Raw genomic sequence first — 15836 nt, 5'->3', positions numbered from 1 at the left:
TCCTAGTAGTAGTTATGAAACGATGTTCAATCAAAAACCAATATCTCAGACTTTCGCAAAAATTCGGTAAAAATTGACCTAATTCGTAGGCCGTAATGTCGCATTGTTTATCATAATTTTTTTAATCAAACAGATTATTTCGATTCAGTTTCTGATTATACTTCATTACACTTCAGCGCTATTTCACCATTTTCACAAACAACGTACACAATTAATTTTTCAATTCCACAATACGCAATAGAATCTGAGAAACGAACAAAAATGGTATTTTTCTTTCTCCCTTGTTTAACAGCAAGCAGCCGTGATAGCGCACGCCCAAGCTGCGGCAGCAAATCATCAAAAGCATATCGAAGAGCTAAATCGAGCCGCTATGATCCAACGGCTACAGGCAGCGAATGCAGCGGCCGCTTCGGCTGCAGCAGCTCGACCCGGACTGCCAATCGGAATGGTCAGTTTATCCTATTTGTGTGTCTGTGTGTGCTTGGGAATTAGTGCTATGTAGATAACTGTAATACAAACTTGAAACTAATCGGTAGTGATTGCGAATCAAGAAGCTTTGTCAATATAAAAATTGCCTTTTCTGGAGTTAGCATAAAATGTTTGAACAGTCGATTTTTTTTAATACACTTTCAGGTACCGATGTCGCTAAACGGCCCAATGCAACTCGTAAACCCGATGATGCGACAGGGGCTGGCAATTGGTCACCCAGGAGCGGCCCTTATTGGCGGCAATATGCTCCGTCATGGTCCTCCGCAAATGGGGCTTGGTCCAGGTAGGTACAACCAATACTATCGAAGATAGTTTCACACTTTCCTGCCTAAACTACAAAAAATATACATTGAAAAAAAAAAATCACGCACGAATGGAGCAGGACTAAAAATCAACAAACTACACATTCTTTAGATAGTATAAGACTGTTTAAAAAAAATTACATCTATATTTTTTATTTTCCACATTTTTTCCTCCGAAAGTGTAACGTAACAATAAAAATTATATGAAAAGATAATCATATACAAGTAGGATTTGTAATATAGACCAATAAACGCGCCAGACGAGCAAGTTCAATCAGTAGGCACTTTAGAATACTCATTCATAGCTTTCTTACTTTTTGGTTTCGCACAGTCACAATGTATGTGCGTTTGTGATAGAATTATTTTTATATGCTAGCTGACCTAAATTACGCATTTCACCACACATCTGCTATTGTTTCACGCGAAAATCTCATACGCAATCCATCATACTTGTTTATCTATACACATATCTAGAAGTTGAACTTTTTTTTTTGTTCAGATGTTATGTACAGACCTATATTTTTGATTTTATTCCCCTAAGGATGAGTTTTCCTTGGTTTCCAGCTCAATGTAAACTGCATTATGCCACTAGTGATGTTAGGACAGCTGTTGTAATGAAGTGTCACTCTGATGTTCTGCTTGAAAAGTTCACCCTAGCGCGTTTGTTTGTTTTAGCCTGATTCTGATTAATGTTTTCGTTTATAGTATTACGCTGTCATAATTGTAATCCCAACTAAACATGTAGCATTCCGAGTTTCTGTCTGTACCGTTTAATATTCTTAAAAAACGAATGTAACGCTCATAATGAATTGAATACAAATGGTAACTGTGAAGCAGACTTGTTTTTATCGTTCCGTACATTCGAATGACCCCCGCTGCTGCCCGCTTTTTTTGCTGATAAAAATTCATAACAACTTGCACATCGGATAGAAGGTTAACGGATGAAATCATGTTTCAATTCTCGATTAATAAAACCGGAACAAATATTAACTTCTTTTGACCCATTGGGTTTTCAATAAAGAAGGTGTTGTGAAATAATAAATAAAAGCATAAATTGATATAATTTAAGAATATTCAACGAAAATGCTAAATTTTATTTTATTTTCCGGTATTTCTAAATTTTTCCTCAAGTACCGTGACCTGCCCTAATTCCGCGCATTGCCTAATACCGTGGAATTTATATAAATTGATGAATATAGAGTTACTGTCTGTCATACACATCATATTATTTGTTGAAATGCACAATATAGTAGAAAATGTTAGCTAATAATTATTGTGGGTATTAGTGACGTCAATTTGGCGCTAAAAAAATAAATGTGATAATGTATGGCTCGACCAGCCAAAATTAGTCATCCGCTTAGCAGAATGCTTCAAATTATGGTTATATATCCAAGTCTTATAACTTTATTTTTAAAGATATTTACTTCTAATATCTCATTGAGCCTATTTTTACATCTATGAAATATGTGCTGTGTTTGTGTATTAAAATGGTAATTAAAATTCTTGTTTTTGCACTTTTATTGATCAAAACAATTGTCGCGGTATAGGGCCATCTTCTTCGCCAGTTGTGCCCAATATCGTGACTAGTCTATACCGTGCTACATACCGTGAGGTTGATACTCAGGAAAATAAAACGTAACTATCACATTGGATAATAGACCACTAGACAATATCGTATAGGTTTTTTTACTACTTTATTTGTATTATCGTCAGGGTTTGAATCCAAAGGAGAATGAGAAAATCTCTCACTTATCATGCCTGTGTACACTCTCGATAGGTAGGGGAGAACGGTCCAAAATGCACCCCTTAAGCTTTTTCGATGTTTTCGCCCATATAAACAAAAATATCCTACGATTTCAACGTATAGGTGCAAAATTTACAAACCCAGCTACATTTCACAATGATCTCCTATTCAAAACAATAAGGTTTTCATGACTTTCTAACGCATTTAAAAAATGTTTTAAAAATAGGCCTGGGGCAAAACGCCCGAATGGTGGCTTAAAATGACTCAATTGCATGTAAAATGATGGTGAACGCATGGTTGTTTGTTTTTTCTTAATGCATTGAACTAAAATCTTACGAATGTGGTGGAAGAATAGCAAATCGTTAAATTTGAGTGAATATGAAGGGATTTTGCTTAATTTTTCCAATGGAGCTCAATGATGGATAACTAATTATGAATTGTAATGGTAATGTTCGTTCATAAATGTACTACAACAGATTATATTAGTGATTTTATGAATGAAGCCATTTTGCCCCAGGGGTGCCTTTTGGACCATTCTCCCCTAGCATACCGTGAGAGACGTTTTTCGGTAGCTGTTACGATAATGAACTGATTCGGGGGGCTGCAACCCATGATAAATTTCTTTTAATAAGCCCTAATTGCTGGGGGCACCGGTTCTGATGATGCATTTCAACTTGTTTTACACAACTGTGCGAAAAAAATATGGTCCCCAGCACTAAATGAGCGAGAACAAAGCATTTTATCAAACCCCCTCGGTGGGGGCCGCCTATCCGAATCAGTTTTTTTTTTCAACTTGTATTATTATAATACAAGTGCGATAGTTTTTTTTCATGACTTGTTTTTGATTCGAAGAGGTTTTTGTCTCTCTTTTATCGCTGTTCGTTATCTATTGAGAGCGGTTTCTGCCATCCCTGATTATCGTATAGGTATTGAAACATTCATGTTAGATATCACCGACATTTTTTGCGTAGGATAACTAGGGGAGCATCATCTAGAAGAATTACATATTGCGATATGTATTTTTCCAGTACTTCACCAAAAAAACTTCTGTTGGAAGACATGGAGATGATATACATCTAATGAACACACAAAACGTCTTTATTGTGTCGTTCAGCACATACGAATACAATACCATTTCTGCGATATTTACCATAGACTATAGACGTAAATATTTTTCCTGTACAGTTTCGTTTAGAAATGCAGGTAGAGTATTTTTCATCTGAATACAAATCCTCCCATTGTCTCCTAATTACTATGACACTGGATATAGCCTATCTAAATATTAGGAAGTTGCTAACATTCCAAGGAAATGATACTTTTTCCATTAGGTATCTGTGGTAGTTATTTTATATATGATGTTTTTTAGTATATGACCCAATAATTCAATTATTTATTCGATTATTTACATATTTTATTGTTAATGTAATGATAGGCACGATATTAGGCATTTTTCTGCGCGGTATTTGAAATCAAATCTTCTAATGATTGTACGTGGTATTAGGCATATTCACAAGTCAAATGTCGAACACTATTTTCTTCATTTTTTTATGAGTTGAAGTACAGAACATATTTTCCCCTTCAAATGTATTTAATAGGTATTGATTAAAGCGACATAGTTTGTTGCAAAATAAATTTTATATAGTTTTGGGGACACGTTCTCAACCCCACGGTAATAGGGCATGTCACGGTAATTAAATTTGGTCATGATATTTTGAGGAGTCGCAGACAGACATATTTTTATATTTCTTGAGTACTTATTCAAAAGAATGTGATTTTGTAAACAAAGATTCAAACTAATTAATAATTAATTTCGAGCGTCTTAGGGGAAAATGTTACACGGTTTGAAAAAAAAAAATCTTCCTTTTACTTCCACTATTTTGTTTTTACGTGTCTACACAAATACGTATTTCGTTCACTACTTGTGGACATCTTCAGTGTGTTGTTTATCGACTGTTTATCGATGATATTTTGTAAAATTTCGGAAAACTCTACGAAAGTCTACTAAGCGGGAGGTGGTTTGAAAATGTGAAATTTCGATCTATGTGGTTTGTTTTGTGCCCTAATTCCGCCCATCGCTTTATACCTTGGTTTTTTTATCAAAATTGGTAAATATGACAAAACTGACTATCATGAACATCACATTAGGGTAACCAACTTGATTTGGACCCCTACACATTTTGGACCCTCCTGGCGACATTCTCTTCATTTCTGAACTAAAAACAATGCCGCTGCTAATGCCCCCATTTTCATCAGGAAAATAGTATTGTTCAGCATTGGTTTCACTGGTTCCCTATGAGAAAATAGCGATATAGAGATGAAATTTCGAGGAAATTTGTTTGTTCTAGAAGGCGAGCATTACAATGCGTTACGTTTAAAAGTATATATCACTGAAAATTCCAGAACGCACCATAATAAGTTTTTGTCGACATTGTGAATTTAAAACCCATGAATCTTCTCATTGGTTGATGCCAATTGAAATACAAGACTTTTTTTCGGCTCAATTGACCAGGGTAATCAGAAATTCGACTTTGAAGAAACTGAATTGGGAATGTCCAAAATGTTTACATTTGAAGGTCCAAAATATGTTATACTTTACAAAACGAAGAATATTTTCATTTCAGAAAGTTACAATTCTCAGTGATTTATCAGCACTTGATGCCAATTTCAAATTTCTATTTCATAAATGAGACTTCCATCTATGAAATGGTGTGGTATCCGCCTATATCACAGGTGTCATATAAGCAGCTATCAGTAAGCACTTCCTTTAGGGGTCCAAAATGGAACATTTACCCCATTTGGTGAAATGTTCAAAAATATGACAGATAACGTTGGAAAATAATTATCACTTATCAGAGTAATCCGTATTTGAATACAAATTATCTTATTGTTTTCAAATTTATTTAGACACTGGGTATTACTGTAGGATCCAAATAAATGTTAAGTAAATCAATTGATGAATCAAGAAAAGCTTTGAAACCGTGTATGTCTCTTCTGTCTCTGTATAAATAGAAATTTTATATGGCATATTTTTTTAGTATGCCTTTGTACTCATCATTTGAGCTCGTTTGATGAAGTACGGTATTTGGAATGGACTTCTGAATGTGCGCGGTATTAGGCGTATTAACAAGTCACATGTCGAACACTTACTTACTTGATACTTGATGGGCTACAGCTCTTCGATGAACCTACGCCGAATGGAGTTTCCTTCTCCACTGGACTCGATCCTGGGTCAATCGCTTCCAGTTGCCTTGATCATTGAGCGCCTTCAGGTCCTCTTCAACTGCAAAAAGCCATCGTGTACGCGGCCTTCCACGAAGCCTGCGGCCTCTTCCGGGTTCTATACTAAATATTATCTTCGCTTGACGTTCTTCCGGCATACGAACAACGTGACCAGCCCACCGTAGTCTGCCGTGTTGTACAAGCTTAATAATATCCAGCTCTTTATACACCTGGTACAATTCGTGATTCATGCGACGCCGCCAGATACCGTTCTCCTGTTTACCGACGAGTATTGTCCGCAGCACCTTACGTTCAAACACTCCGAGAGCTCTCCGATCAGCCTCCTTTAACGTCCATGTCTCATGGCCGTATAAAGCCACCGGAAGAATCAGCGCGAGTTTTGTTTTCGTTTGCAGACTACGGGACTTAAGCTGGTTACGAAGTCCGTAATAAGCCCTTGCAGCTGCAATACGCCTTTTCACCTCGCGGGTAATATCATTATCGCACGTCACTAATGTTTCAAGATACACAAATTCTTCTACCACTTCAAATTTTTCACCATCCAGCACCTTTTCGCTACCACCACCACTAATGAACCCACGTTGATTGCCAGCGACCATGTACTTCGTTTTGCTGGTATTGATCGCGAGTCCAATCCTCGCTGTCTCCCTCTTAAAAGGCACAAAAGCCTCTTCCACGGCACGGCGATCAATCCCGATAATATCGATATCGTCCGCAAATCCAAGGAGCACATGCGATCTTGTGATAATGGTACCGCTTCTTTGCAAACCAGCTCTCCTAATCGCTCCCTCGAGCGCAGTAGATTCGAGAGTGCATCACCCTGCTTTAATCCATCTAAGGCAGCGGTTCTCAACCTGGGGTACATGTACCCCCGGGGGTACCTTCGCTGACCCCAGGGGGTACCTCGGACGAAATTGCGTAATGGCGGACGAACTACAATTCTAATTTAAAAAAAAAAACTATTGGTAAAATTTTAATAATTGTATTAATTTATATTCCAAGACTTTGAATTGAACATAATTTGCATAGCAATTAGTGAATTAAAACATATCGAACCATGTCCACCACAACCAACACAGTGTATGAAGAACTGTGGGACAAAAGATCAAAGATATCTTCAAAAACAATCTACTTATATACTTCTTAACTAAAATATTAAATTTGAAGGTTCAGAAGCCTTGAGGCATAAGGTTTTTTTTCAAAAAGAAATCTTGGTAGCTTATCTTCATCTTCGTAAATCTTCATCTACGCGGTTCGAAAGCATCCTTCCAAGCAAATAATTGAAATATTAAATTTGAAGTTTAGGATTAAGGCTTCTATCAAAAAAAATGTTAAGAGCCTTCTTCTACGCGGTTCAAAAGCCTCATTGCTTGGAGAGACTTGGAAACCTGCCTTGAGGGGCTCAGAATTCTTCTTTCAGCCAGCCCCCTTTCAGGTGGTTCGGGAGCCTCTTTTCGAAAGGGTTGGAAGCACCCTTTCAAGTTGCTCGAAAACTCGAAATTCCCCATTCATTAGGCTCGAAAGCCTCCTTTTAAGAGGCCCCCTTCAAGAGGGGCTCCAAATTCTTTCAGCCAATCCCCACAAGTGGTTCGGAGGCCTATTTCCAAAATGGTCGCAAACCCAGTTTCAAGAGGTTCAGAAGCCCCTTTTTCATACTCGGAAACCCCCTTTCAAGTGGTTCGTAAACTTCCTTTCGAAAGGCTTGGAATTCTTCCTTGGAGAAGCTTGGAAGCCTAAGGCTAAGCAACGTTATTTTAAGATGCTCAATGCCTCCTTTCAAGAGACTCGAAAACCGAATTCTTCTTTCAGTCAGCCCCCTTTGAAGTGGTTCGGAAGCCTCTTTTCGGAAGCCCCCTTTCAAAACAGATAGGAAGCCCTCATTCAAGAGGCTCAGATGCCCTTTTTTAAGAGGGTCACAATACCCCTTTTTCCAGATGGTTTGAAGCCCTCTTTCAAAAGACCCAGAAGCCCCCTTTAAAGAGGATCGGAAGCCTACTATAAAGTGGCTCAGAAACCCAATCAAGGGGCTCGGGTTTCTCAAGAAGCTTGGAAGCCTATTTTCAAAAGGTTCAGCAACGGCTGAAAACCACCTTTCGAAGGGACTCGGAATTCTTCTTTCAGTCAGGCCCCTTTCAAGTGGTTCGAAAGCCTCTTTATGAAAGGGTCGGAAGCCTTCTTTCAAGAGGCTCAGAAGCTCACTTTCAAGGGCTCGGAAACCCCCTTTCAAGTGGCTCGAAAACTTCCTTTAGAGGGGCTCGGAATTCTTCCTTCGAGAAGCTTAGAAGCCTGCATTTAAAAGGCTCAGAAATGTCATTTCAAGATGCCCAAAGCCTCATTTCAAGAGGCTGGAAAGACCCTTTTTCATGAGGCTCGGAAGCCTCCTTTTAAGGGGCTTAGAATCCTGCATTCGAGGGGCTCGGAATCAGTTTAGCCAACTAAACGAGTGGCTCGGAAGCCCAGTTTCAAGATGCTCAGAAGCCCCCTTTCAAGTGTCTCGGAAAATTTTCTTTCGAGTGGCTCGGAATTCTTCTTTCAAGAAGTCAACTTCCAAACGGCTCAGCAACGTCATTTCAAGATCCTCAAAGCCTCCTTTCAAAAGGCTCGAATGATCCCTTTCATGTGGCTTGGAAGCCACAAAGCCTTTTGAAAGCCTCGGAAACTCCCTTTTGAGGGGCTCGGAATTATTCTTTCAAAAGGGTCAGAAACTTCATTTCAAGAAGCTCAAAAGTCTCTTTTCAATAGGTTCTATGGGATAATCTTATGAGTTACGGTTATTAAAATAGGGGGTACCTCAATGAATACAAACACATGAAGGGGTACCTCTCAAGAAAAAGGTTGAGAACCGCTGATCTAAGGTAACAAATGACGTCGATCCGTCCAACGTTATACGAATCAGCCGAATCAGTTTCGTCGGAAAACCATGTTCAAGCATAATTTGCCATAATTCATTCCGTTTCACTGAATCGTACGCCGCCTTGAAATCAATAAACAGATGATGCGTCTGCAAGTTGTACTCCCGGAATTTATCAAGGATTTGTCTCAGGGTAAACATTTGATCCGTCGTTGATCGGCCCTCACGGAAACCTGCTTGGTATTCGCCGACGAAGGACTCTTCAAGCGGTCTCAATCTGTTGAACAGAATACGGGACATAATTTTGTACGCCGAATCAAGGAGGGTTATTCCTCGGTAATTGGCGCACTCCATTCTGTGCCCTTTCTTAAAGAGAGGGCAAATGAGGCCGTCCAACCAACTAGCAGGCATTTCCTCGTCTTCCCATATTTTCGACATAATATGGTGCAGAACGTCATAAAGCTGCTCTCTGCAATGTTTGAGAAGTTCAGCCGGGCGCTGGTCCTTCCCCGCAGTCTTGTTGTTTTTCAGCTCTTTAACAGCTTTTTTAACCTCATCTAGTCATCAAATCCAAGGAGCACATGCGATCTTGTGATAATGGTACCGCTTTTTTGCATACCAGCTCTCCTAATCGCTCCCTCGAGCGCTATATTGAACAATAGATTCGAGAGTGCATCACCCTGCTTCAATCCATCTAAGGTAACAAATGACGTCGATATTTCATCCGCAACCCTTACACTTGATTTCGATCCGTCCAACGTTATACGAATCAGTCGTATCAGTTTCGCCGGAAAACCATGTTCAAGCATAATTTGCCATAATTCATTCCGTTTCACTGAATCGTACGCCGCCTCGAACACTATTTCCTTCAAATTTATTTGAGCTGAAGTGCAAATCATATTTTTTTCCTTCAAATGTATTTAATATTGATTGAAGCGACATAGTTTTAAAGGTTGATTTCCAAAAATTAAACTTTAAATAGCGACTTTATTGTTGACACATTCTTAACCCCACGGCACGGTATGCTATAAAACGTACTTCTTCTTCTTATTGGCATTACATCCCCACACTGGGACAGAGCCGCCTCGCAGCTTAGTGTTCATTAAGCACTTCCACAGTTATTAACTGCGAGGTTTCTAAGCCAGGTTACCATTTTTGCATTCGTATATCATGAGGCTAGCACAATGATACTTTTATGCCCAGGGGAATCGAGACAATTTTCAATCCGAAAATTGCCTAGACCGGCACCGGGAATCGAACCCAGCCACCCTCAGCATGGTCTTGCTTTGTAGCCGCGCATCTTACCGCACGTTTTTTTTTTTTAATCTTTATTAAGGTGTTTTCTACCGCACGGCTAAGGAGGGCATAGCATAATGGATACAAATATTTCCAAAAAGTAGCCAGTTTTGTTATGTTATGTCATTTTCTGTCACTTATGTCATTTTCTTCGTCGGTGTGCTAAGCACAAGCAAATATGGCGGTAGATAGGAGGACCAAAATAATTTTATTTGGTGTACTAAACCAAGTTTGTTTTTCAATTATTTTTTTTCGTGAAAAACATTCAACAACAATAATATTTTGTAATCCTCCAGATTTTTCAATTTTGACTGGCACCTAAAAATTGAAAAAAAATAATGATTTTATAATGCGCGAAGGTGCACATCACGGTATTTAATAATGCTTGAAGCAACATAGTTTTGAAGGGTGATTTTCAAAAATTAAACTTTAAGTAGCGACTTTATCGTTGACACATTCTTAACCCTGCGGCACGGTATGCTATAAAACGTACTACATACAAGCAAATTTATGATTACCGTGGGGAACCGAAATCCGTACATCCATCTCCTGAGATATCAATGAATTAAAGAGATTTAAAGGCCTTATTAGTATATAAATAATTTGTCTTATCCTGTTCATATACTTGTCAGTTAAATTTTTGGCCATTGAAATAGAAAAAATTGATTGGTTTAATCACCGTTACTCAATATGGGGTTGATTTATTGATATTTTTCGGTGAACAATAACTATACGCCATTTGTTTTCTTGCGTGACGTTTCGGTCTACTACTTTGTCTCGACCATCTTCAAACGCCTTATTTATTGAAAAAATTAAACAAAAAATAAACATTAATTAAATTACAATTATTTAGAACGGCACTTTACATTTAACACAACACACTTTTTTTTCCACCACAACTCACATTTCGATCACCGCAGCAATTTCCACCTCGTTGTATGCTGGGCGATCACGTACCACTGGCAAGTGGGGTTGCAGTTGTGGTGTTTGTCGTCTATTATTTAGCAACCGACCAGAAGTCATCAACACCGTAAAAGGCATTCTGAAATGTAACAATTATCCAACATGGTTCATTCAGAATGTCTTAAAGCAACGAGTGCATAAGCACTACAACGGGTTGCAGGATATAAGAGAGGTAGAACAGACCAAATATGTTCCCTCACCGTATGTCCCATGCTTAAGCGAGAAACTACAAAAAATCCTTAGGCAAAGTGGATTAACGCTGGCTGTTAAACCAAAAAATAAGGTGAAAAATAACATTTTTTCCAAACTGAAAGATCCCATACCACCAGGACAGCAGAAAAACGTGGTGTATTCCGTGCCATGTGGAACAGGAGATGGAAAAGTTTACATCGGACAAACAGGAAGGAAGGAAAAAAATGTATGTCGATATAGTCGTCTAAACCCTAGACCGATATATTTTTTGTCTATTGACTAATAATATAAATTCGATAATGTTTATTCGAGCTTATACCACATACCCAATATTGAACTAAATAGTTTAAAGGGTAAGAAAGATTCGAAAGCGTGATGAGCCGTTTTAATTCGACGTGAGTCGTTTTCAAGTGTGCTATCGAGTAGCCATGATGCGAAAACATCTAGACATTCTTGTACCTCCTCGATAGATCGAATCATAAGCTTCTACTTCTACAAAGTATTCACGGATTTCGGTAAAACATAATCTTATTTGTAGCTCAGAGACGGCACTATTTTGTAGTGGATTTGAAACTCGCCAACAAATATCCGGATAAAGCTTTAAGATCAAGAACGCCACAATAAAATGGGTTGTGCTGTTTGAAATTGTCTGTGTCCAGCAACCTTGACAATTCGTCATTCACCATCAACTGAGAAAAACTGCATTTTCCCAGCATGAGTTGAAAAACGTTCCCATAACCAATTTTGCGTAGAGTTGTAAACGCAGTTCCTTTCGGTCTGACTACTTGCAGGATAGAATTTCTAAAGTTCATCATTCATATGGCTTCATTAATGTACGATTTACCTTTTCTTACTCATAGATTATATTCTCACTCTTTTCGGAATCCATCCTCCGCAGCCATAGAACGGAATAAGGAACGAGTTGATTTAGATGTACCATTATCCCGTCAAGATATTTTTTTCACTTTTCAACATTTTATATCGGTAAAATACAGACAACGTGCAGGTCAGGAATACCATGAGAAGAATCAACTAAGGTTCTTTAAAAAAAAATTGAGGTTGCATACAAGACACGACCGCTCGACGTAAACTGCGTAAAACCAAATACACGGCAGGTATTTCCGTCCATCGTCATAGGGGCTAAAACCATCGAAAGGAACGTCCTTTAGCTAGAACTCCACTATAGCAGAACGTATCTCCTGAGCTTACGATTTGATACGGATGAGTTTGTCAAAAAAGTTTCTCTTTTATTGCTTTTCGAGACTATGACGAAAAGACGAAAATACCTGCCTTAACCCTATAGTACACTTAACCTATCATTCCGTTCTATATGGAAGATTGGGAACCATCCCACCGACACTACTACCCAACTTTAGCAGCCCCTCCCACTCTGTTGGGGAATAGGGACCCCGCTGTCTAGCAGCGAGAGCACCCCATTCATACACTCCAGTTCAATAATTGATAATACCCTAAAGGTAGGCAATTATCAAGGATTGGAACACGCCGTATAGGGGATGCATGATATATGAAAGAACTAAAATTTTCAATAGTTTAGCGTTGATAATCAATAGTTTCAATACTACTGGCAAATTGGTGGAGAGTTTGCGAATTGATTGATATATAAATCTTTAAAATCCATTGAAAGATGAAGGACCTATTAATGTTACAAATCTTACATGATTTCGTGACGGTCCCCAATTTTGAAATTTTCATTTTACCCCCTGTATCCGAGTCTTCCCCTTAGACGTAGTTTACGTCAAAAATTCAAACTTTCTTCAGGAATTTCTTTACGGTCTCCTCCAGTAATTTCTCCAGGAGAAAATTCTGAGCAAGGCCATGCATGTTACGGTGTAGATTTTTTGATACTTCCCTATGTCTATGAGTATAATTGTAGTTTTATGACACAGGAATGCATAAATGGTGAGTCTACTTAGGTGCGGTCTCTAATGAGGTCTAAATAACTATGAAAGTGCTTAATGAACACTAAGCTGTATGGAAGACGACAATTTTCAGATGGGGGATGTAATGCAGCTTTCTGGGACGAATTACTGAAAATGATCATTTTACCGGATGCTCCGGAACTCCCGAAGGACCACTAGGTGGCCATCAGGGCACGGTGTGTTTGTACGAAGAGGCTTATTTTCAAAAAATCAGTACAGCAACAGTTCGCTAACTGGGCGCTTTTTAACTGGGCGTTCGCTAATTGGGCCAAAACCCAGTTAAAAAGCAGTTATCCGTCAAAAACAAAAACAAACACTAGGCTGCGAGGTAGACTCCATGTAAGGTATGTCGTTCCATGTAAAACATTTATCGTAACAATGCATCGTAAATCCCCTCGACAGCCCAGTTAAAAAGCGGCGCTCGTTAACTGGAGTGATGTTTTAGCCCAGTTAGCGACTGGATGTTGTATCTCTAAAACACTCACTACACGAAAGTATAGGTTTTCCTCTTTCACGTATGTGCATTTTTAAAATGTTCTATCGGAGGCTGTTTTTCCATACATTTTTGGGGGGTTAAATCGGCTATCATTTGAGATTTCTATGGAGTTTACACCAAAAATAGTGAAAAAAATAAAAATTGTTCTAGATCCCCCGATAGAACATTTTAGTTTACCCACTATATGAAAGAGAAGAGCATCTACTTTCACGTGGTGGGTGTTTCAGAGATATTCTGATTTTTGAAAAATAATATTTCCCCATAGACACCGTGAGGGATCAAGCAAGCGTCACTCAGCATTGATTTTGCGATTACGAAAGAATATGAAAATTTTGCTTCTCACTGAAATGAATGTAGGGTAATTCGCCAAATGTTGAACGGCTAATTTCTTCGCCTATTGTTGAACGCACGTGCATTTCTTATGGGAGTTCAACAATAGGCGACAAAATTAGCCGTTCAACATTTGGCGGTTTCCCCTATTTATGGACAAATTTGCAACTAATATTTGCTTAAAAACGGCGTTGTTTACATCCGCTGCCATTTTGTACTCAGATGTTCTATAATATGGTTATTTGCCAGCGATTTGAAGTTCAGTAATTTTTTTATATTGGGGTTCTCCTTAGCCGTGCGGTGAGAAGCGTGGCTACAAAGCAAGACCATGCTGAGGGTGGCTGGGTTCGATTCCCGGTGTCGGTCTAGGCAATTTTCGGTTTGGAAATTGTCTCGACTTCCCTGGGTATAAAAGTATCATCGTGTTAGCCTCATGATATACGAATGCAGAAATGGTAACTTGGCTTAGAAACCTCGCAGTTAATAACGGCAATGTCCCAGTGGGGGATGTAATGCCAATGAAGAAGAATTTTCTTATAATCAGACCTATTTTAGATTGTAAATCACATAGCGGATCGGAAGCTAAAGATGGTATTCATGTATTATTATCTACATTTGGTTGATTTTGTGGCATTATACACCCCCGGAAATAATTATAACCCCACCGCTGGTTTTCATATTCGAGGATCAATATCCCAATTTCTAGCGATTTGATTAAGGACATATTTTGCATCCCAGACTAAAATGACCTGAATTTTCAATTAAGGATTGCTATTTGTTTGTACGCATGTTTACTGAAAAGGCATGTTTTTGTTGAAAATAATTCTAAAGCAACCACTTTTATTTGACCATCACTTGTGGTTTTATAATTATTTCAAACTAAAACATACCTTTTCAGTAAACATGCATACAAATAGCAATCATTCATTGAAAATTCAGGTCATTTTAGGCTGGGATGTAAAATATGTCCTCAATCTTATCGCTATATTAATCCTCAAACATGACCATTTTGTATGTAAAACCAGTGGTGGTGTTATTATTATGTCCAAGCGTGTAGAAGTAATTGAATATATTGAGAATCACGTTAACCGTTCCATGAAAAATGTTTTTCGACTCTTAAATCTCGCTAAATGCGACTGCAAAAATTTGGTATGAAATTTATTACATGGCCACGTGCAAAAAAAAATCGTATAAAATAGATTTGGAAATATTTTTTCATGATTCAAACATTGTGTCTTTGCTTATAGTTATAATAGTTGTCACTAAAAGGGCTCATTCGCAAATCGCATAACGCTTCAGGGTTTTGATCGGTTTTATCAAAGTTTTTAAAATATTTAAGATCCTTAATATAAAAAGTGTTACAAAGAGATTGGTAGGATTGACGATTGTTTTATTTTACTTTGCGAAATTTGCGAATGGACCCTTAACTGTTTCGTAGTATACATACTTCTCACCAAGTTTTGCGCAGACAAGATTAAAACAAATGTTCAAATGATAATTTTCGCTTATCTGATAGTCACCTTCTCTTTGTTTCTACCTTTTTGCTCTTTAGGCATTATTTGAGTAAATCTTCCCCATTTTCCGAACCTCTATGATCGATGATAAATGCTAAAAAAAATCGACACAAAACTTTCATAATCGGTAGTGCATTGTGTAACACAATTGATACGAGCCATCAAAATGCAAATAAAAGGAAAGCAAGACATCATCCCAATTCTACCGTAAATTCACTCTCGTGCAACCTTACCAACCGAGAAAAAGCCCAAACATGCAATGTGAAATTTAAAATACAACTCCATTCCCAGCAGCCATGTGAGTGAAGCTCTCTTTTCCATTGTTTAATTTGGCTTGATCAATATTACTGCCTAACACCACCCGTTTTTTGATCGTTCCTAAGTTCTTGCAAGTGTGTTTCCCTCTCACTTACTTAGTATGTGAAATAGTTTTCTTGACTTCTGTACCGTTATTTTGTGCCTAGTATTTTTTTTATCCT

At 38.2% G+C, this 15836-nt stretch overlaps 1 protein-coding gene across 5 annotated transcripts in view; it reads left to right on the top strand.

Annotated features, from left to right (window-relative positions):
* The window catches only part of LOC134212405 (BUB3-interacting and GLEBS motif-containing protein ZNF207), a 48579-nt gene that overhangs the window by 19997 nt on the left and 12746 nt on the right, over positions 1-15836 (top strand). For 2 of the 5 annotated variants that reach the window (XM_062690234.1, XM_062690233.1), the window contains exons 5-6: positions 293-448; positions 634-772. In XM_062690234.1, coding sequence (XP_062546218.1) covers positions 293-448; positions 634-772 — 295 coding nt within the window. Of the gene's footprint in view, positions 1-292; positions 449-633; positions 1625-15395; positions 15656-15836 lie in introns of those variants that run through there. The other 3 variants (XR_009979268.1, XM_062690235.1, XM_062690236.1) reach the window with 3 other exon arrangements.

Source organism: Armigeres subalbatus, chromosome 2 (genome assembly GCF_024139115.2).
Source record: "Armigeres subalbatus isolate Guangzhou_Male chromosome 2, GZ_Asu_2, whole genome shotgun sequence".
Taxonomy (NCBI): domain Eukaryota; kingdom Metazoa; phylum Arthropoda; class Insecta; order Diptera; family Culicidae; genus Armigeres; species Armigeres subalbatus.
Note: the sequence above shows the minus strand (reverse complement) of the source record. Positions and strands in the feature narration are given on the sequence as shown.